General features: G+C 36.4%; 1 protein-coding gene across 2 annotated transcripts in view; it reads right to left on the bottom strand.

Moving 5' to 3' along the window:
* Positions 1-201: 201 nt before the first annotated feature.
* The window catches only part of LOC136798230 (phosphatidylinositol 3,4,5-trisphosphate 5-phosphatase 2A-like), a 48,594-nt gene continuing 28,148 nt past the window's right edge, over positions 202-20,647 (bottom strand). The window contains exons 15-37 of one of the 2 annotated variants that reach the window (XM_067054811.1): positions 16,021-16,123; positions 14,985-15,187; positions 14,387-14,504; positions 13,841-13,937; positions 13,050-13,182; positions 12,422-12,530; positions 11,944-12,032; positions 9,831-9,912; positions 9,000-9,089; positions 8,691-8,749; positions 7,797-7,854; positions 7,269-7,402; positions 6,718-6,802; positions 5,786-5,882; positions 5,469-5,536; positions 4,932-4,970; positions 4,676-4,729; positions 2,714-3,166; positions 2,499-2,547; positions 2,194-2,227; positions 1,391-1,435; positions 707-862; positions 202-372 (exon numbers count right to left, since the gene is read on the bottom strand). In XM_067054811.1, coding sequence (XP_066910912.1) covers positions 316-372; positions 707-862; positions 1,391-1,435; positions 2,194-2,227; positions 2,499-2,547; positions 2,714-3,166; positions 4,676-4,729; positions 4,932-4,970; positions 5,469-5,536; positions 5,786-5,882; positions 6,718-6,802; positions 7,269-7,402; positions 7,797-7,854; positions 8,691-8,749; positions 9,000-9,089; positions 9,831-9,912; positions 11,944-12,032; positions 12,422-12,530; positions 13,050-13,182; positions 13,841-13,937; positions 14,387-14,504; positions 14,985-15,187; positions 16,021-16,123 — 2,412 coding nt within the window. In that variant the 3' untranslated portion in view covers positions 202-315. The remainder of the gene's footprint in view (positions 373-706; positions 863-1,390; positions 1,436-2,193; positions 2,228-2,498; positions 2,548-2,713; positions 3,167-4,675; positions 4,730-4,931; positions 4,971-5,468; positions 5,537-5,785; positions 5,883-6,717; positions 6,803-7,268; positions 7,403-7,796; positions 7,855-8,690; positions 8,750-8,999; positions 9,090-9,830; positions 9,913-11,943; positions 12,033-12,421; positions 12,531-13,049; positions 13,183-13,840; positions 13,938-14,386; positions 14,505-14,984; positions 15,188-16,020; positions 16,124-20,647) is intronic. The other variant, XM_067054820.1, reaches the window with a different exon arrangement.

The following is a 20,647-nucleotide window of genomic DNA, read 5'->3' as shown; positions in this document are numbered from 1 at the left end:
TGGCCGCCGCCCACCACGCCCTTCCTAAATCGGGCGGCGCCGAAGGCGCCCAAAAGAAAGAAGAGACTCTAAGCTATCCAACGAGCTATATACGAGCTTCTAATTCCTTCTAGATCAGGAGATATAAGCCCTTAAAGTTTGAACTAGCGATTTTTTAAAAAAAACTTAGAAAAAAGGACCCTGGCACTCAAAGGGTTAATGAGACTGCATAGTGAGCAGTATATACCGAACCGACATCGAGTCAGCATGAAGTGAAAAATCACGGTGAAGCATTTTAAGGAATCTCACCCACTTGCTTTACGTGAGGAACCATTATCATACTTTAAACAAGCCTTTGTCTTTCATCCCCAAACTCTGAGCATTCATCACGATCTAGAACAAATGACGAGAGCAGTAAACCAGTGAGAATACAGTAGCTAAAGAAATAGATTCATAATTCCAACGACTTGTTCGCGTTGAATCGATTTATGCTCCATTGTATTTCTTAAATTCAGACAAAACGTAATCTTTATACTTAAATTCATATTTTAGGTCACGTGATGTACCTTCCAGCCAATTAGATTTGATTATTTACAGGGAAAACGAACACTGTAGTTCAACTCACTAAGAAGATGCAAGAGATTGTGTATTTATTGAACACACAAAATCAATCATTAGCGAGTTAAAGAGGTACTTTTCTCATTTTGAAGCATTCAAAAACACTAACCTTCACTCGATCCGCATCATTTGAAATACCGATTTCATGGAGGTCTTCAACTGTCAACGCATGGTAAAAACTCATATCATCATAACCATTACTGATCATTGCGTCAAAGTATTGTCCACAGTTTATTGAAACTAACCAATCACGAATCTCGTTGGCCTGGCAACAAGAATGTAAACAAACGCTTTATCATTTTCAGGCTCGATTTTTATGTACAAAACAATAGAGAAAATTGTAAATTGAAGTGCTACATGTTATTTTTGAAGTACTTTCTGGTAAATGAATTTCGAATTCTAACATGCAATATATTAGCGTTCCATTTATTTTGAAATTGTTCATGTGCTTATTATACATATAGCTCGAGCCTGCTCCTTTTTATCAAAAGCACAAGTGGAATGAATGAATGATGAATGATGAATGAACGAACGAACGAACGAACGAACGAACGAACGAACGAACGAACGAACGAACGAACGAACGAACGAACGAACGAACGAACGAACGAACGAACGAACGAACGAACGAACGAACGAACGAACGAACGAACGAAGAACGAACGACGAACGAACGAATGAAACGAACGAACGAACGAACGAACGAACGAACGAACGAACGAACGAACGAACGAACGAACGAACGAACGAACGAACGATTAAGTGTATGGGTGCATAAAAGAGTACTGGGTACCTTTTTCTTAACCCTTCTTTTTGGTACAGGGGCCGGATCATTGTCCTGAGAAAAAGAAATGTGCAATTACAACAAAAATGACAACGAGAACACATTTCGTGCATTAAATTTTAGTATTGACGTGATGATGTATCGTGTGCGCCACTAAAAAAGTTTCTCTTTTTTTTGTTTCTAATTTGTGCAAAAGCTATCGCGACAATATAAAAATTTGATAGGCTGATTTCGAACGTTTTCTTGCACTTTTTGAAAGTGACTTTTTTATTCAATGGAGCACTTTTGATTTAATGAACCAAATTTAATAAATGACCCATCAAAATTTAAATTAAAATCTTTCATCTTTTCAATAAAAAAAGATTCGTTCTTAAATTTTTAGATGTCGAAAAAAACCACCTGAAAGAAACTATTTTGTGGCGCACCCGGTATGATAAAAAAAATTAAAAATTATAAAATTTAAAGAGTAATAAGGTGTCAGATTCAGTGATTTCTTCTTGAAGAATGATTATTCTAAGACATTGGGCTGTTCCATTAAATTTTCACACTGGGGGGTTGGACGAACCTTTTCAAGGCAAAAAAAGATTCTTAAAAATGTGCGGATACCCCTGGAAAATGACACAATTCGCGTGAGGGTGGACGAACTAAAGTTAGTCCCCCTAGAAATTTTAGAATCTTAATAATAAAATTCTCCTTCCTTCCACTAGAAATCTTATACTCCCTTTACTGGAAATGTTCGTCCATCCCGTATGGATATAAAATGGAATCGCCCTTTCCCCATGGGAAGTAATTCAAAATACAGATAAACTCACCGAATTTACATCATCGTCAAACACTGGTAATTGCCTGCAAAAAAAGAACGGAGAAATAGCCGTTTTACACCTGCTAATCTGGCCGAATATTATTTAAACTTTAGGGTCACTTTCCAGCTGGCAAACAATGTTGTTTCAACGTCCATACAACGTTAAATCAACGTTGTTCGCCAAATGGAATCGATTAATTTCTCTGAGGAGCACAAGAACAAAGAGTGACGCATGTATGTGAATACTTGATCAAATATGGTGGCAAGTAGAGAAAATTTGAGAGCTAAAGTGAGATTAGCTACTACATAACTTACCCGCGGAAAGGTGAGACGGATGGAGGAAGCGTTGGCGACGATACCCCTTCTGTTAAATATGAAAATATCAATAAGATTCAATAACGGAAAATGCTGAACCACTAAACAACTACAAATTATAGAGTTAAATTCGATAGACAGCTTGGAAATCAGGGGGCAACAAAAAGGTTAGTTTTTATTAAACTTGTAGACCAAAGAATCCTTTAAGAGTATACCTGACGAGCTATTGGAAGGAGTTAGGCGTTTCTTAGGAGGTAGCTTAGGAGCAGAATTCACTCTGTCCTCTCCTTCATCGATTGATCGTTCGATTGAATGGACGCGCATTGGAGGAGCGGGAGGCGTTTCTTCTGCGGTACTATTGGGCGGTTTTTCCGTTTTGGAAGAGGGCGGTGGTGGTGGTGGATTTGAATCGTCCCTCGTTGTCTCTCTAATTAAAACAGGTTTATTGTGTGAAACAGGGGCAGGTGCGGGCGCGGGCGTCGGAATGAGACAAGGTCCATTTGCCGGGTCATCCATTGATATTCGTAAAGTTGGGTTATCGAGACCAAGACTTTGCCTTTTCAAAACGTCAGCAATCGAGACACGTTTGTTTTCGACCACTCGATTTTGAGGGTCGACTTGTTGAATGCTTGAACGGTCCATGACTGGTAGAGGAACCATGGTCATGTCTAATGAGAAAACAAGTGATACTTTTATGGACCTACCTGGTTATGCATTTAACACAATTGATATCTACATAAGCGTGACCATTAAACAATCATTCAGAACACAAATAGTCACGATCTATTAAAATTAGTTGTTTGTTTCTTATAAAAAACACGTTTAGAAACCAAAATTTCATGCTCTTGAAATATTCTTTCATATTCAAGACTTCGAGAGCAAAAAAACATATCTCATCAAAAAATTCAGTAATTTTAAGAACATTGATGTATGCTTATTAATAGTGATTCTTATAGATAAACATGCGTTTTTTGAGCCAACAAAATTTTTTTGCAAAAATCTGCTTGAACCATCTTTTACCTATGATGGTACCTTACTTTCCTGCAAAAAATCAGAAAAAATCAATGATCCAATTTTTCACAAAGTCCAAAAAACCCATTTTTTAGCCGTTTTTTGGCCCAAATTTGCCCCAGAATTTATTTTTTGAAAATCGGGCTCCGTCACATTCGAGGGTTTATAGTTATGCATCTTTGTTAAAAAAATCGTAAAGAATGAAAGAGCCAATCTCGAAAAAAGCTAATACCTAAGTAATTGATAATGTGCTTATAAAAAAATATCGAATTTGGCCAGTTTTTCTATAAAAACACGCCAAGCAACCAAAATTTCATGTCGAAACACACATATTCTTTAAAAGTAAGCCCTCCTGAGCAAAAAAAGCATCTATCTCATAAAAAAATTGAGTAATTTGACTAAGAACATTGATGTATGCTAATTAATAGTGATTCTTATAGATAAACATGCGTTTTTTGAGCCAACAAAATTTTTTTGCAAAAATCTGCTTAAGCCATCTTTTACCTACGATGGTACCCTACTTTCATGCAAAAAATCAGAAAAAATTAACGACCTAATTTTTCACAAAGTCCAAAAAACCCTGTTTTTTAGCCGTTTTTTGGCCCAAATTTGCCCCCAAATTTTTTTTTGAAAATCGGGCTCCGTCACATTCGAGGGTTTATAGTTATGCATCTTTGTGCAAAAAATCAAAAAAAACTAACGAGCCAATCATGAGGAAAGCTAATAACGAACGAACGAACGAACGAACGAACGAACGAACGAACGACGACGAACGAACGAACGAACGAACGAACGAACGAACGAACGAACGAACGAACGAACGAACGAACGAACGAACGAACGAACGAACGAACGAACGAACGAACGAACGAACGAACGAACGAACGAACGGACGAACGGACCAAGGTTAATTTATAGGACCTCCACCGGGGTAGGTCCAAAAATCATGGTTGAAAGAGATAGTAAGGTGAAAGAGAGGTTTATATTTTATAGACTTTTTGAGTCTACAGTTGAGGCTCTCTAGTTCGACTTTCAAGGGGGATTGGACTTTCATCGAATAAGGGATAAGCACGTCGAATTAGACAGTTTCAAATGTATTTCATATCTTTAAGACTTTCAATCAAATCAAAAAACGTTCATAAAAATAACTGAAGAAAGCCTCATACCTTTAGTAACAATGGTCGATCTGTCAAGAGTCTTTGAACGTTTACCAAGGGTATCTAGAAAACCAAACGACATTGATAATGATAAAGGAGGAGTTTACTTAGCCCTGAAGCTTACATAAATAAAAACGAATTGACAGACAAAACGATTGAAATCAACTGATATCAAAAGACAGAAGAATAAGTGTTTGATATTCTGCTAAGTTTGACGAAAACACTGAAAAAATATTCCGAATGAAATTAAAAACAGTAACCAAACCTCCTTTGTTATTTTCGTCATCTTCCACTTTGATCAAACCTAAAAAAAACGGAAATAAAAGAAACAAAAGCAACTTCAAAATCATCTTTGTCATTAAAGTGGTTATAAGTTTATAAAGTTTTTTACTCAATGGAAAGTCGTTTATGTACCTTTTGACATTACATCACAGACCCAACAGCTGATTGGTTGTAAGTGACGTAAAATCAGTCAATACGTAACGTAAGTGACGTAAAATCAGTCAATACGTAACTTCCAACCAATCAGCTATTTGATCCGTGGAAGACATTGCAATGGTGCATATCATGAATATAATTCAATCATAATTCATCTTTAGTGGCCATAGTGCACCTTTTTTCACCCGAGACTCACGTCATGGCGTATCAAAGAATAAAGTTGTAAGTATATAGTGCTTGTACTTAGCCCCGTCAACCTGATCGAGTTGAGAGTCAACACAACCTTATATTATATTATAGCAAAATTTAGAGTTTATATTTATTCAACGTAATATCAATGATTGACGTCAAAAATTTCACTTACTATAAATTTGTTTTTGTATGGACGGTTGATAGGACAAATTCTGTGGTGTTTTCATTGTCGCTACAAAACTGAAATAATAAAATAGATGAGTTCGTTCTCAGAAGGAGGCCCAACCATGGTTGGGCCCGAGGGAAAAAAATTTGAAATCTAGAGCTCTAAATTGGCTAAAAACACACTCAAAAAACTAAAATAATTCGAATAAAGGCAAAATTTAAGAGCAAAATACGCCATTTTATGAAAAAAATCACTCTGAGATTTGACTCAAGCAGAGAGACTAAGGTAGAAATCACGTAAAAAGATTTGACACCAGTACTTACTGCAGTGTACCAGTCTCCAGTCCAAAATGTGTCAATGGACAGTTGCATACTTGCTCATTTCCACTGAGAAAGGACTTCAGGGACACAACACATTCTCCTAAAGTACAGAAAATGGACTTGAGATATCCATTATATTTCTGGGCTACAATCATGGTCAGGATATTTAGACATTTCTAAGTATTTTAGTATTTTGCAGAATTAAAAGCTCGGGCGAGAAAGACATTTTCAGGCTTGCTACTTTATCTAATCGAATATTTCGATTTGGAAGGCTTCCAGCCTAGTGGAACCATTCCCAAGTCTTTGGATCCTCTGATCCTAAGGTTCTTAGTTTTAAGTCTCATGCTAAAACTCAGAGTTAAAACTCTACTTTATAACTCAAGTTAAGGCACTTAAAAACTAAATTTTTAAATTGGGAGCGAAATTCTATTTTTGCCATATATTCTGCGGATGATTGTGGCACTGTTAAAGCCGATCTCTATACATACGAAGCTGCTTACTGATGTTGCCAAAGCAATGCAAGTTATTTACTTGAACCATCAACAAATGCAAACCGTTCTTTTTGATTCTTACTCGACATTTCTAACGTCAAAGTGTTCTAAATTCATGGTCTGCATTATATACTTTTTTAAAGAAGACATTCCATTGTCAAATGAAACAATCAACCAGATCAAAGCACCCTGTTTTTTTTTTGTTTTTTTTTTTCGTTTTAACGACTGGGTTGTTTTCGTAATCTCAGCATTTTTTTCGAAGCGATTCTGTCCTCAAATTAAAAGTCCTTTACGTGGCTTTCAGCTTTTTACAGAAGTAAGAAACCGCAAACAGAAACGAATTTACTGAAGATCGAGACAGAAATACCATTAAATACTAGAAATTTTCAACATGGTTTTACTGGGTAATGATGTTTGATCTCAACCAATCAGAAAGCAGCTCACCATAAGATTCTTGATCTTCTCCTTTGACGGCAATCAATAAATGCTGAGTTTCTAAGTAGTATGGATCTTTGAGAACAGGATTCAGCTACAAAGTATACAAAAAAAAGTACTTGTGGTAATGAGATTATAAAGTTTCCAACATTGCTCGGATAAAAATGGTACAAGCGTATCGACAAAATATGTTGATAAATTAAGAGAAGTTTAAAACGCTTTCCGAAGATAAAATAAAGTAGACAACATGGTCACCTTAATTTCTTTATAAAGGGATTTGATCTCTATTATTCTAAGAAGTTGGAAAACGATTTATGTGATGGACCCTTATCATCGCCAAAAGGTATACAGAATGCAATGTCTCCAATAGGGTGAAAATTGTCTTAACTTTGTGTGAAGTAACACATTTCTATGGTTAAAAAAGCCGAAATTGTTTTCGCAGTGAACTCGGGTCTACCTAGTCTGAATCGCAAGCCTCCATAGATAAATTCCTAAAAGAGGAACTTTTTCAGCAGAAGTCTGGGCCTATGTTTAAGTGAAAAGCAAAGTAATTTTCATACCACAGGGATATCACTTTTAGTCCACCACGGATAAGAATGGTGAAGAGTTGCATCATTCGTCCCAGACCTCCTCATTAAACTCTCTTGTTGTCGTTTGTGGCTGTCTATACTGTTTTGTTTGCTCTCAACTTCATCTAAAGAAAAGTTAAGAAAACATTCACTTAGCTCTGGTTTACTTTAGACGGCTTACTTTTTGCTCTACTAAATTGTGAATTGAAACGGGCAAAAAGTTTGCCATCTAAACTAAATGCATTGCCCCTCTTTTGCAATGGCTTCTGCCAATCTTTTCTAAGAAAAGGTTTATCTTTTGTGAGGCATTATTGGAAAACATGTGAATTCATTCAGGTTCAAGGTCTTAACCATAACTGACCTTCAAGTGTGATGTTTAGATACCGTTTTCGCAAATTTCAGAAACTAGAACATTTTAAAATGTTTGGTGCAAGAAGAATTGGGAGATCCTCATTGATCAATACATGATAAAGAATTTTTCTTTTCTCTCACAAAGCAATAAAGGACAAAATGTCTTACTTTCCAGACAATTTGAGCTGAAGGTGAGCATGAATTTGGAAGTGCTTCTCGTTGCTACCTGGAAAACGGGGAAATCAATCAACACAAAACTGAATTGTGGCCCGGGGGGGGGGGGTACTTAGGCAAATGGAGGGTACGGTATGTGCCGCCCTTAAGGGTACCTTTTTTGAATTTCCAAAGTCCCGCTAAGGGTTGGAAAAATTAGAAAATCAAATTTCAGTCCCACTAAGGGTAGAAGAAATAGAAAAATTTCAACTTTTAACCCCCGGAAAGATCGAAATTTGGTCAAAATTGGTAAAATTTGTCCCAGTAAGGGTCGTAAAATTCACAAAATTTTCCTTTGTTTTCTCCTTTATAGTCCTGGTAAGGGTCCGAGGGTCGAAAGTCGGGCGGCACCCACCCCCGTCAGCTCGCAACCCTTGTACCCCCCCCCCCCGGATTTTGCCTTATCATCTTTAAGTTGTATTTTGTAATTTTTGTACCCTAGGCCTAGATTTAAACATGTTCAGAACTCTCCAAAGATATAGTGCCGTAGCAACCGGGAGGGGGGAGGAAGGGAGCTGTTTCCAATAAATTGTCCGGCCATCTTAAACTTAAATATTCAAAATTCCGACCCCCTGTCCTAGCCATGGTGACCCCTCGCGATGACACTAAACCTCAGCCCCCCCTAATGTCAAAAAGCTTCCTAAAGCACTGGAAAAGTATCGTCTAGCGAGATAGAGAGCGATGAATTATGAATCTAAGGGAGCAATGGCCGAATGGTTCTCGTTTCAAATCCCCGCTTCTTTAAGTTCAAGTGGATCGAAAGACTGTCTAAAAGTCCAAGATATCTAGGCTATCCGTGCGAAATAAATTTATAAATGATCATCAACGGAAGAATTGAGTGTCAAATACCTTCGCTTCCACTCTGAAGAAAGCAAGTTTCATATCGTTCTCTGAATAAACTTTCTCCTCTGCAAAAAAAAAAAACATATGTAAAATAAGGTCAGCTGATCGTTCTTCTCCTGATTTTATTGGTTAGGAGATCCATTTCTCAAGCAAATGATGTTATTTCAAGACCCATTGCTCAGGCAAATGATGTTATTACTCTATATACTTCCAAAATGAAAAAGTGAAGAAAAATGTCTGAAAAATTCTTTATTACGCTTCTCACACAACTAAATTCAAAAGAAACACAAAACTGATATAAGATAGATGACTTACGAATGGCGGTAGGATTGGGAGCAACTGTACTGACTTTGAATGTGGAAAATACAGGCGAATGATCACTTGTGTATATACTGTCCGAACAACCTACAAAAGAAAGTCAACTAGCTTCATTGGAAAATACTGATATACATTTGAAACGAATTATGCCTTGCTAAATATTTTGGATGTTAGAACCATATTTTTGATTATATATACAATAGTCTCCATGACTCGAACCGCTCTCCTGTACAATACCTTAAGGGAAGAAATTTTCGCGAGAAGAAATTTTCGCGGAATTTAATTTCGCGAATTCGCGAAATCAAATTCCGCGAAACACACCAAAATTGTTAAATCTCGAAATTAAATTCCGCGAAATTCGATTTTTTTTTGTTCTTCTTTTATTTCGTTGTTTTTGACCAGGTGTTACCAAAAAAGATGGACACAATTGATTTTTAAGCATTATAACGTGTATTTTTTATCAAATATAAACAAATATAAACAACTCCGTGATGCTTAAAAGTTAATCTAAGTTGATAACTTCTTCTCAATCGCGAAATTAAATTTCGTGAAACTTTTGAAATCGGCTCATTCGCGAAATTAAATTCCGCGAAATTTGCCATTTTGAAACTCTGATTTGCGAAATTAAATTCCGCGAAAATTTCTTCTCGCAAAAATTTCTTCCCTTAAGGTATGTTAAAACCAAACATAGTTGTGGCAGCTGATCGTCAAAATACACAGTACTTTCACAATTGAAGCATTGACAAAAACTTAGATGCTGACGTTTAGAATAAAAAACCCGCAACATCACAAAAGCCTTCAACAATCAACAAAAGACTCTAAACGTACCATAAGTGAGATTACAAGAAGGAACGTCAGGGTAAGAGCGCCACAACACACGATCGCACCACGATGGCACGTTGATTCGAACCTTAAAATATAAATACCAAAAAAAAGTTGAGATCCGGCAGATAAAAAGGAAAATATATTTTAATAAGCTATGATGTTAACCCTTTAAGTGCCGATGTCGTATATATACGACATGGGCTATATAGGAGGGCGAAGCCCTCCTGTAATGCCCAGTTTGAGTTAGAAATCGTTATTTTTGGTCGAACTCGTAGGAATTAGATTGTCCTTTATGGTCAAGCAAAAAAAAATTCAAAAGTGAGTCTTTCCAGCGAAATTTTAAGCAAAAAAGTCAAAAAAATGCAAAAAATTGACAAAAATTCACTTTTTTGAGATTCTGACCGTTTTTTGACTATTTTTGGTCAACGAGTGATCCAAGAACCTCCAAATTTGGCCCTGTTTTACTTAATTCTGTCTTCTAGTGAATTGATTTGAAATTTTACCACTGGGCACCTTTTCATCAGTTCAGTCAGGTCCGCGCAGCGGGCCTGACTGCTTTAATTCCCTAACCTACCCCCCCCCCTTGGCCGCCGCCCACCACGCCCTTCCTAGGCTGCTGGCATCCACTAACGGATTCGTGCTCCTTATAGAGGATGCTTAATAAGCTATATTTCCTTTGTCCAGAGATTTGCCGCCTTTAGCCGATATACGGCTAAAGACATTTTTAGCTGGCGAGTGTCTACAAATATAACATTACGTAATGTTTAAATTTTCTGTGAGGCACCAAATCATAGATTGGAAAATATATTTGGATTTTGAAAAAAAGTAGGCGGAAGGAAGTTTGCTTGTTTTTCTTCCTCCTTTTTTGTTTAATGTGGAGATTTTGTAAAAGATGAGAAATTAGATTTATTGAATTTAAGTGCCCTAATGTATCTTCTGTGTGCACCAACAAAATTTTGCTTCATAAAACTACATTTTGATGCTTTAATTTGGACTTGCATGAGTGTATAATTTTTTACCACACTGGATTCGTTGATCACTTTGGCTCCAGATAATTGTTTTGTCAGTTCTACAGATATGTTGCAGATTATTTCAAGGTATTCTAGTTATGTATATACAGTACATTTTGGGGGTCATATTGAATATTTCTGACATTACTTCTTTATGATTCTACAAAAGGAAGTGTTGTTGTTCCTTCAACAAGGGCCTTTAAATGTTAAAACAAACAAAGAACTTTTCTTCAGCTTTGGCATTTCACTTTTTAATACTGTGTGGCCTTTGTATTTTTTCAGGTACTTAGCTTCAATTCTTTGAAGAGATTGGAGTGTTTCTGGTTGTTTTCTTTCACTTTTGTGTTCATATTTGTATTTTTGAACTTCGACCGAAGAGCTGATGGAAAAGTTTTGATAAATTTACAGACCAGATATCTTATAAAAGCAAAAGTCAAAAATAAATCTACAGACTGTACATAATGCGGGCATCAGATTGTTTTTTATCTTTTTTCTGTTTTGTTTTTCTGGTCTGGGATTCGAATTTCAAATGTAAACATTCCATTGAAAACGTTCGAAACGATCGTTTTTGCGCGCACATCAATGTCAATCAAATTACTCGCCAAGATTTCCTTTGCGAACCGGAAAGCGGTTGGTAGATCATTAAGCAGACCTATACTACCTGTGGTTTTGTAGAGGTCTGCGATTCAGACTACGCCCTTCCTAAATCGGGCGGCGCCGAAGGCGCCCAAAAGAAAGAAGAGACTCTAAGCTATCCAACGAGCTATATACGAGCTTCTAATTCCTTCTAGATCAGGAGATATAAGCCCTTAAAGTTTGAACTAGCGATTTTTTAAAAAAAACTTAGAAAAAAGGACCCTGGCACTCAAAGGGTTAACAAGTCTGGAATATGAATTTGATATTTCATTATTTCATAGGCTCGGCGGAAGCGGGGAGACGGGGAGACGGGGAGACTTGAGCAATTGAGATTTTTTTCTCTCAAATTCCTAGCAAATTTTATCTCATTTTTCATCTCACTTTAACGGTTGTTCCGCCTGTTTCATCAAAAAAACTTGAAGGGCCTCCATTCCGGTCTTGTAACCCAGATGAAAAATAAGGGGGTAAACCTCTGTTCGCTTTTCTTTTCTCCAGTCGTACACTGAACGATCTCCTTTCTTATATTTGTACGTCGGTGCAAACTGTAATTCCGTCTCATCTTAAAAGAGAAGAGAAGTAGCAGGATAGAATATGTTGGACGGTGAAAAAGAATGCGGCTATTATATTTTGATTTTTCCCAGGATAGAATATATATGTGTGTTTAAAATTCGTGTTTGACGATAGCCTGTACAAGACGCCACGGCTGTATTTCTACGCAGTAACAGAATGTAATATCCTGGTTATTGGTGAGGTACTCGCTAATTTGACGAAGGTTAGCCGAAGAAATATTCGCGTTTTCTTTGTAGAATTCCCTGGAATAAACGCGCGTCAACGAATGACAATAAGGAAAAAGAAAAGAAATAGAGCTCTGCGTACTACTGGATCAAGACAAGATTGTTTGTTGAACAAACTCCAACTGAAGCATAGCAAAATTATATCCTAACTTACTGAACCCGATAAATACTTGTTTCTTGTCCATTTCGTTGATGAGTTGATCATGATCTAAGAGACCTTGCAGATCACCTGTCATTCGCATCTTAATAATCATGGGAATATCCTGTGGAAAAGAAAGTTTTTTTAGTGTCTACAAGAGAGCTTGTATGTGAGTAGGTTGTGCGCAAAAACCTTTTATTGTAAGGGATGTGAATCAACTTTTGTTTAATTATTTTTCCATAAGTAAGTTTTTTTTCGGTTGTGTCCCCGAAATAGAATAAAAATGATTGTGCCCTTCCTTCAATAACGTCAACGATTCCCAACTCAAAAAACTTGCGAATTATCGAGCAGGCGTGAATATTGAACTTGATTTCGCATTCCTTAGAAGAAGGTAAATGAGAGAGTTGTTGGCAGCCAGTAGAATGAAAAATTGGGTTTTATTTGAAATTTCAAGATAGTAGGTTGATCGTTTCAGGCCATTCAAAGGAAGCGACATTTGAGAAGTGTTATAAAGTATGACCAAAGCAGTCTTTGGTTGTCAGCCATAACAATGATTTCCAGAAAGTGTGATATCAACACTATTAGGAAAAGGTTGAGAACAAGTAAGTTTCGTAAAAATGTGCTAAATCGAGCAAAGCCATACCTTTTCCTCAAGTTCAAGGCGATAATTGAGGTCACCCATCCAAAAGACATGATGAAACGCCAGCGTGATGTCAAACCCTTCGTTCTGTCCTAACGATAATCCACGTAATATATCCATGTAATTCTGATGCCTCCTGGAAAATCAATGAGAAAAAGTATTGACGATTGAGATATTCGTGAAAAGAAGTGAGAGACGGGGGGAGGGAATGGTGAAAAAACGAACGAATCACTAGGTGTTCACTTTATTCATAATTATGGATGTCCAAGTGGTCTAAGGTATACCTCGCTCCAAACGAAGGGCTCGTAATTCCAATCCACGCTCTTTTCAATGCTCGGTTAAAGGGACATAAAAGTACTGACGAAATTTGTAAACAAACCGTACTGTATGTAACGGGATACAAAATCAAAACAAATGTCACATGTCAAAATAAAAAATAAAAACAAATATGGCTGATTTTGATTGTTTTGATTGTTTCAATTGTTTTGGACACGTGATTTTAATTGTTCTCTTTAATGACACGTGGTTCGCGCAATGTTTACATTTTACTACTTTTAAGTTCTTAGATAGCAAAGCCAGCTGACTGTGGACACCATGAAAACAATCCAAACAAGGTCTAGATAACTAGGCTATAAAATATCGACTCTATTCAAATCGATAAGCAACATAATATCGGCTGGTGGTTTAGCCTGAGATTCTGATTCTCTATCAAGGATTCGCCTGAAAACAATATAATTTAATTTTAGCCCTCACTTGAAGTAACTTCAACACAAACTATGTGGTAAATGTTATACCTTTTCAGTCTTTCCGTACCAGAAGTGAGATGTGAATTAACGAAGCAAAAAGAAGTGGTTCCTATATTGAAGGACACTCCAACTGCCCCTTTGTTCCCTGTCAGAAGAGTGAAAAATGATATAAGTTAACAGTTTTTCATTCTGATGAGATAGTGTTGAATTGTTAGAAGAGGGGTGAATCATAGGAAGGAAGCCATTAGATGGCTGATGTGGAACATACAAGCAAACTACACGAAGCACTGTTTTTATTGATACATTTTCTCTCTACTCTATGGTAGAGCATCTTCAGATCTATCATAACTTTCATAAATATCCTAAATTTTTATTGTTTCTTGCCTGTGGTCCATTCAAATATTTAAGTTTTAAGTTTTAATGGAAAGGCAATAACTGAAGAGTTTTAAAACACTGTGTTTACGCGGATGTAAAAAATGTTTAAGCTCGTAGTTTAGCATGCTGGACGACACATTTGTCATAGTAAAAGATGCTTATTATCAAAGAAGAGGGAGAAGGTTTAGTTTGTTTCTTTGTATGTCCATCTTTACATACCTAAGGCATTGGCAATACCAGTTTTAACGGATGAATGTTTTATTGAATTCACTTGATGCCAGAGTTCTGCTTTGATCAAAATCACAATCCGAATTCCCCATAGTGAGCTACTGATTACCTAGGTGAAAAACAGGCGTGTTTATTGGGTTAGGGTTATAGCAGTGGCGGATCTGAGTGGGGATCAAAATTTATGACGGACAGTCTTGATTTCCCTTTAGGGAGGGGGCTAAAAGAAGCTCCGTGTCATTTTAAAATGAGGAATAGAGGTGCAGATAGAGTGGATGAAGATAAATATTGTCCTCTCCTATTGTAAGCTCCAAGAATGACTGTTTGAAGTTTGGGAGCGGACTGAATTTTCCAGGCGTCAGCGCCACAAACAAAAGGTTCGCAGTTCGAATCCTCGCTTCTTCCAATGTTCCGTTCAGTTATCAAAAAGCAGAGGGGGCAAAAGACCTCGTGAAAAATCTACTGTCTGAATGTCCTAGAATACTGGGCTATTCACGTAAAATATCGAATCTATTTATCCGTGGTATATGGAATTTTTTTTTTAACTTAGCAGGAAAAAATTTCCCTAACAGATTCGGAAGAGTCTACAAACCTGACGAAATTCTCTTTGGTAAGTCTTTTCGATATCATTTTTTAGCCTCGATGTCCATTCTTTCTCGTAATATGCGCTCTCCTGTGTGCCAAATACGTAGAGATCAGAGGCTATATGACCGTACTCTTGGACTGTGTTATTTGTTTTCCCTGATCCAATGCATTTATACCAACTTGAAATATCCTCTGGTACGTTTGAAGTAGCTACATAGAATAAATATCTAATTTACTTGAATGTTAATGGTGTATTTGTGACAAAGATCTTCTCTAAGTCTTCCTTAAAAGCTGTGTATTGCTTTTTAAGAAGATAAATGAAGGCTAAAGCAAAACCTTGATTTATCTTCCTTCTTGATTTCAGATAGATCATAAAGAGTAAGTGTAGTGTAACTGCTATTTTGACCAGACGGTCGTAATCGATAAAATCGATCATCGATTTAAATGATAGATAATCGATAACTAATCGATCAATCAGTTTTTGATTAAAATCTGTAATCGTTAGCTGATCGATATTCATAATTTTTTTGAACTCGATTGCCTATCGATTATAGATTTTAATCGATAACTGATCGATTGATTAGTTATCGATTATCTATCGACTTAAATCGAGTATCGATTTTATCGAATACGACCGTCTGGTTTTGAGAAAGAAGGTGTTTAAATGCAGCAGTACCAGATAATTTCAGAAAGTATAAAAAGAAACATAACCCAAAAATAATCAACTTCTTAGATTTCAAATAAAAATAACGATGAAATATGTTCGATATTACAGGAATATTTCGATGTGTCTTAAATACCAATATTTTCAACCAACCAACGAAGTTGAATGTTTGCAAATGAGATAAGTGTTTAAAGTGAACCAAAAAATATTTTGAGAAAGTGAACAAAGACCAGATGAGACTGGATGAGATGGAGTTTTTATAAGATACTTTAATAATTGGCCATTTGAAGTGATAAAAGTAACAAAATTGTTTTATTACTGGGTAACGACCAACCAAATCAAATAAAGTAAAACTCCATCTCGTCCCACAGAAACTTACCCATGTTCCATGTTCCAACGAAAACGTTCAATTCAGAAGAAGTAGGTTCGTTCGAATGAACAATCTTCACCTGTTGGATCGTCTGACAAAATTGTTCACGCGACTATACAAAATAATCAATGGAGATTTTTTCAGAATACAGTGGAGCCTCTAATTAGCGGACACCATCGGGGAAAGGGGTTAGTGTCCGCCTTTTAGAAACTTTTGATCTCGGAGCTCCAATTTTAAAATTAGGCCATCCCAGGGTGTCGAAAATACAAATTGGGGTCTAAAGTACTTATCTGCAGACACTAGGCCATAGAAGAACATAAGAAAGGTTATTTGTGGGTACGGACTTGAAGTACCAGTGATTTATGATTTCTTTGGCCCACCTAAATTCGTTGAATGGGTCAAGGGAAAACTGGAAATTTGTAGAAATAATTTGAATAATAAGACTACTTTAATCGTAGAAATTTTAGCGAGACTAATTTTAGCGTTTTGGCGAGTTTTCCCTATTTTCGCTAAAATAAATCTCGCCAAAACACACCGAATCGAGAGATCACTAAAATTTATCCGCGCGAAATTTCTGGTTATATTGCCTTGATACATTTTTATCAATAGGAAGGGTTTCAGTGCGAAAAAATGCTAGAAAAAGAATTCAATCAATAATGTTAATACAAGTATTCGCTAAAATTTATCGACGCGAAATTTTTTGAAATTGTGATTCGCTAAAATAAATCCAAAAAAAATCAAGACTTCCCTGATTCACTATTATACGCTAAAATTAGTCTCGCTAAAATTTCTACGATTAAAGTAATAAGGGCTTGAAATAAAAATATCTAAATTTTTTTTTTCGATTTTGGACGTCTGTGACCCGTTTGATATTCAATGTCCGCTAATTGGAGAGCTAAAATAGGGGTTTTGGCCATTTCGTGCGAAAAAATTTGTCCGCTAATCAGAGGGTCCGCTAATTGAGTGTCCGCCTTTTAGAAGCTTTTTTATGAGGATTTGACTAGGAAACGGCCGGGGAAAATGAAATTATCCGCTTATCAGAGGTGTCCGCCTTTTAGAGTGTCCGTTAATTAGAGGTTTTACTGTACAATCATTTTTTGATAAGAAAATCTATACGTACCTCTAGATATTACCGCAATTCAAAGGTTTCCCTTACTGATTTAAAGGATATTTTTAGAACTTCGCTTCCTGTCTACCCTTTCCGTACCGTTACCTTTCTTAGAAACCCTTCAGGACACATTTTAGAAAAGCAGGGCAGAGTCCGTTGGCGGTCAAAAAGGGCACTCTTTCTTGTGTTTTTCCTCTAAAAAGTCTATTCCTAACAAATTTTAGTGATTTTGGGAGGTTTAGCGTTCGTTGGCCGGACGCTAAAAGAGCATGAAAAATGACTTGCCCTTTGTATTTGTCAAGGGGTATAGAATTGTACGCTTGCATTATGTGCCAATGTCGGAATATCTAACATTGGAATTTTAACTCTCATTTGCGGATGTCGGGTGTATCCAGCATAAAATGAAATATTGATGTGTAGGCGAATTTCTTTTATCTCCTGAAAACGAATTGCATACTTGCTTGCAACTTGCGAATCGAGTGACTTGCCTGGATCGCAATTCTTATACATATTTGTTTCGAGATAGCAGTTAAACTAATTATTCGTGATATGCACCCATAGTGTCCTCCCCCCCCCCTTTATAAAGGGGGGGGGATTCTGATTTTGGCCCTTTTTTCAAAGTGTGGGGGAAAATGAAAAATTTGAAATTTGCTGGGGGAAAATAAAGAGGGGGGAAAACCATAGATTTAGGAAATTTTGACTGGGGGAACTTCACTGATCTCAAGGTGATCTTGTTGCAAAACCTGTTTAAGCAATAAAATCAGCAAATCTTTTGGGATAAACCAACTTTTCAATACAATTTCATTTTTCCAGCACTTTCAAGGCTATTTTTTCAAGCTTTCCAAAATTTCAAACTTGATTTAAGGCATTTTTATGTTAACCATATGGGGGGAACCGCAAAATCTTCAAATAGCTGGGGGAATTCAAAAAAGAGGGGGGAACCGAAAAATTTTGAAATATGGTGGGGGAAATAAAAGAGGGGGGAATGGAGAAAAATTTTAATTTTTAGCGGGGGGAACCAACCCAGGAGGACACTATGGCACCATTGCAATGTCTTCTACGGATCCAACAGCTGATTGGTTGCAAGTGACGTATTGACTGATTTTACCATGGAGGTAATAAAAATATAGATGGAGTTGCCATAAAGCCATTATGGTAATAACCGGGAGGGCACATTGCTATACATTGTAGATGGAGATACCACTCCTACTATTCTATTGTATTGTATCGTTGATAGCAAACTGTTGCTTTGTTGCTTTGGGAAAAAGCCATTAATTTTGCTTTCGCTCATGGGAATACTTAAGTCGAAGAGAATTTGAATAAAATCACGCTACATTTTTAATTTGTTCATTGTGTGATGACAGTTTTGTTTATAAAACATAAGAAAACCTTGCTAGAATAAGCACAGAACATCGAATTTGATATGTTCGCTGCTCAGGGAATCTTCGGCAAATTTTGTCAATTTTTACATATTTACTAATGCCAATCTTTCAACTATATTCTATCAAAATTTTGAGGCAGCTGCTATTTTAGATCTAAAGATATTTATAGTAAAGAACCTTCCACAAACAACATAGAATTCGCAAAATTTGAAGAAGTTTACCTCTCGAAAGTTTCCCGATAAAATAAAACTTCATTTAAAACTATAAACAAGAAGCCCGTTTGGCGTGAAGGCCCAGCGAAAAGTAACGTGTTGAAATCGAGCGTGCAAAACAGCAAATGTATGACCCCGTTGACATGGATCAAAGTGAAGACAGGAAAAAAATTTTCAAAATAACCGCGGTACTTCTCATTGGTTAGACGCTTGAAATTTTATTGAATGGTCCCCTACCAACCGGGACTACACAGGCGAATAAGGCTCATCCGGTTGAATACTCTCCTCGGGTACCTAATAGCTGGGGGGTTTTGGAATAAGCAGGGGGGGGGAGGTTGGAAAAAATCTCAAAACTTAATAAGTGGGGGGGGGATTGAAATAAAAATATCCTGGGTGGAAAACTTTTGAAAAGGAGGCTACATGTTTTTTTTTATAAGCATTTGTTTTTTGGGAAACAAGCTCAGTTATGCTTAGAGATATTTCAGGCTTGAAGTATGTTTATCATATGCTTATTTTTCCGAAAAATTTGAGTCTTCAATTTCTCCAAAATCTGCCATTGCTATACATGAGGATAATAAGTAATGACACAAAGATTTGTCATTACGTTTTCTAATAGAAAAAAAAAATTTCACTTACACACCTCAAAAGCAAGCTCAGTAATATGCTTGTAATATGCTTATTTTTTAGACAAATTTAGGTCTTGTTATGCTTATAAACGTTATGCTTATAAAAAAACATGTAATACAGCAGAATCAGGACAAAAGAGGGAACTAAAGTCTGTCCAGATATAATTGGCAGTGGAAACAAGAATGCCTGTAACTTTTGATAGTCAAATATAATTATGGAAATTAGTTTTGCTTGTTTTAGAGAATCAAAAGCGCTATATTTGAATGTATTTTTGGTTGAAAAATTCGCGATTTTTAGCGGTTAAATTTGCGATTGCAAAAATTGAGCTTTTTTTCTTCTTATGCTATAACATTCATTTTTACACCAGTGGTAGTTCAACTTTAGGTTAAGATGTTTGATAAATTTCAAGGCAAACAGAAAAGTCCTTCGGAAGATATGGGACCCGAAATACCCCTTGGTAGCACTTTTCTGTGAAATATCAAATCTCCAACTTATTACTAAAAACGGGGGTTATGTTATCTTTTTTGAACAGAGCAATTAAAAGTTGGAAAATTTTAAGTGTTGGTGCATTGGTATTATTGGTATCATTGGCTGCGTTTAGACCAGCCTGGCATTTGTTATTGCTTGCAGTATTCTTTTGAATTCTATTGTTCCGCGCAATTGTTCGGTTTGTCAAATGCCTAATGATGCCAGCGTGTTGGCATTTCGTTGGCATTTGAAATGCCATTTTGAGCAAAGGAATCCCCTTTTCTGGTATTTCAAATCAAACAAAGGAACCAAAACAACGAGAAAAAATGACATTTTTGATTTTTTAAAGTATTTGCACGTTTTTTATTCAGTTCTTTCTATAGATTGTAAAATTTTCAAGATTTGCCATAGCCTAGCCCTACGGCAAAAAGTTTCAGTCTTAATGACTGCAGTTTTTGAGAAATTCCATGCTTTTCATTGTTTGATATTTCAAAGTTGAACTTGAGGGAATCACCTTTTCAGTAATGACTCTAAAAAGACGATTCCTTAAATGCCATGACAGAAAATACAATAGAAAAGCTATTAAAATCGAATCCCTCATGACCAAATGCCAAATTACAAATGCCAGTTGGTCTAAACGCAGCCATTGATTATTTCGAAACGAAGTGAAATCACAGTTATAATTGTTTTTATTGAAAAGATAAGCATGAACTTATATTGCCTTTGTTATTTCTAAGTCATTAAAGAACTTTGCTAATTCCCAAAACACTAAACACAGATTGGCTATGAGATCATTAAAGAGATCGTAAAATGTGTTATGATCGAAAAACTGTTTTATC

The sequence above is a fragment of the Clytia hemisphaerica genome, unplaced genomic scaffold (genome assembly GCF_902728285.1).
Source record: "Clytia hemisphaerica strain Z4C2 unplaced genomic scaffold, Clytia hemisphaerica genome assembly, whole genome shotgun sequence".
In the NCBI taxonomy this organism is placed as follows: Eukaryota; Metazoa; Cnidaria; class Hydrozoa; order Leptothecata; family Clytiidae; genus Clytia; species Clytia hemisphaerica.
Note: the sequence above shows the minus strand (reverse complement) of the source record. Positions and strands in the feature narration are given on the sequence as shown.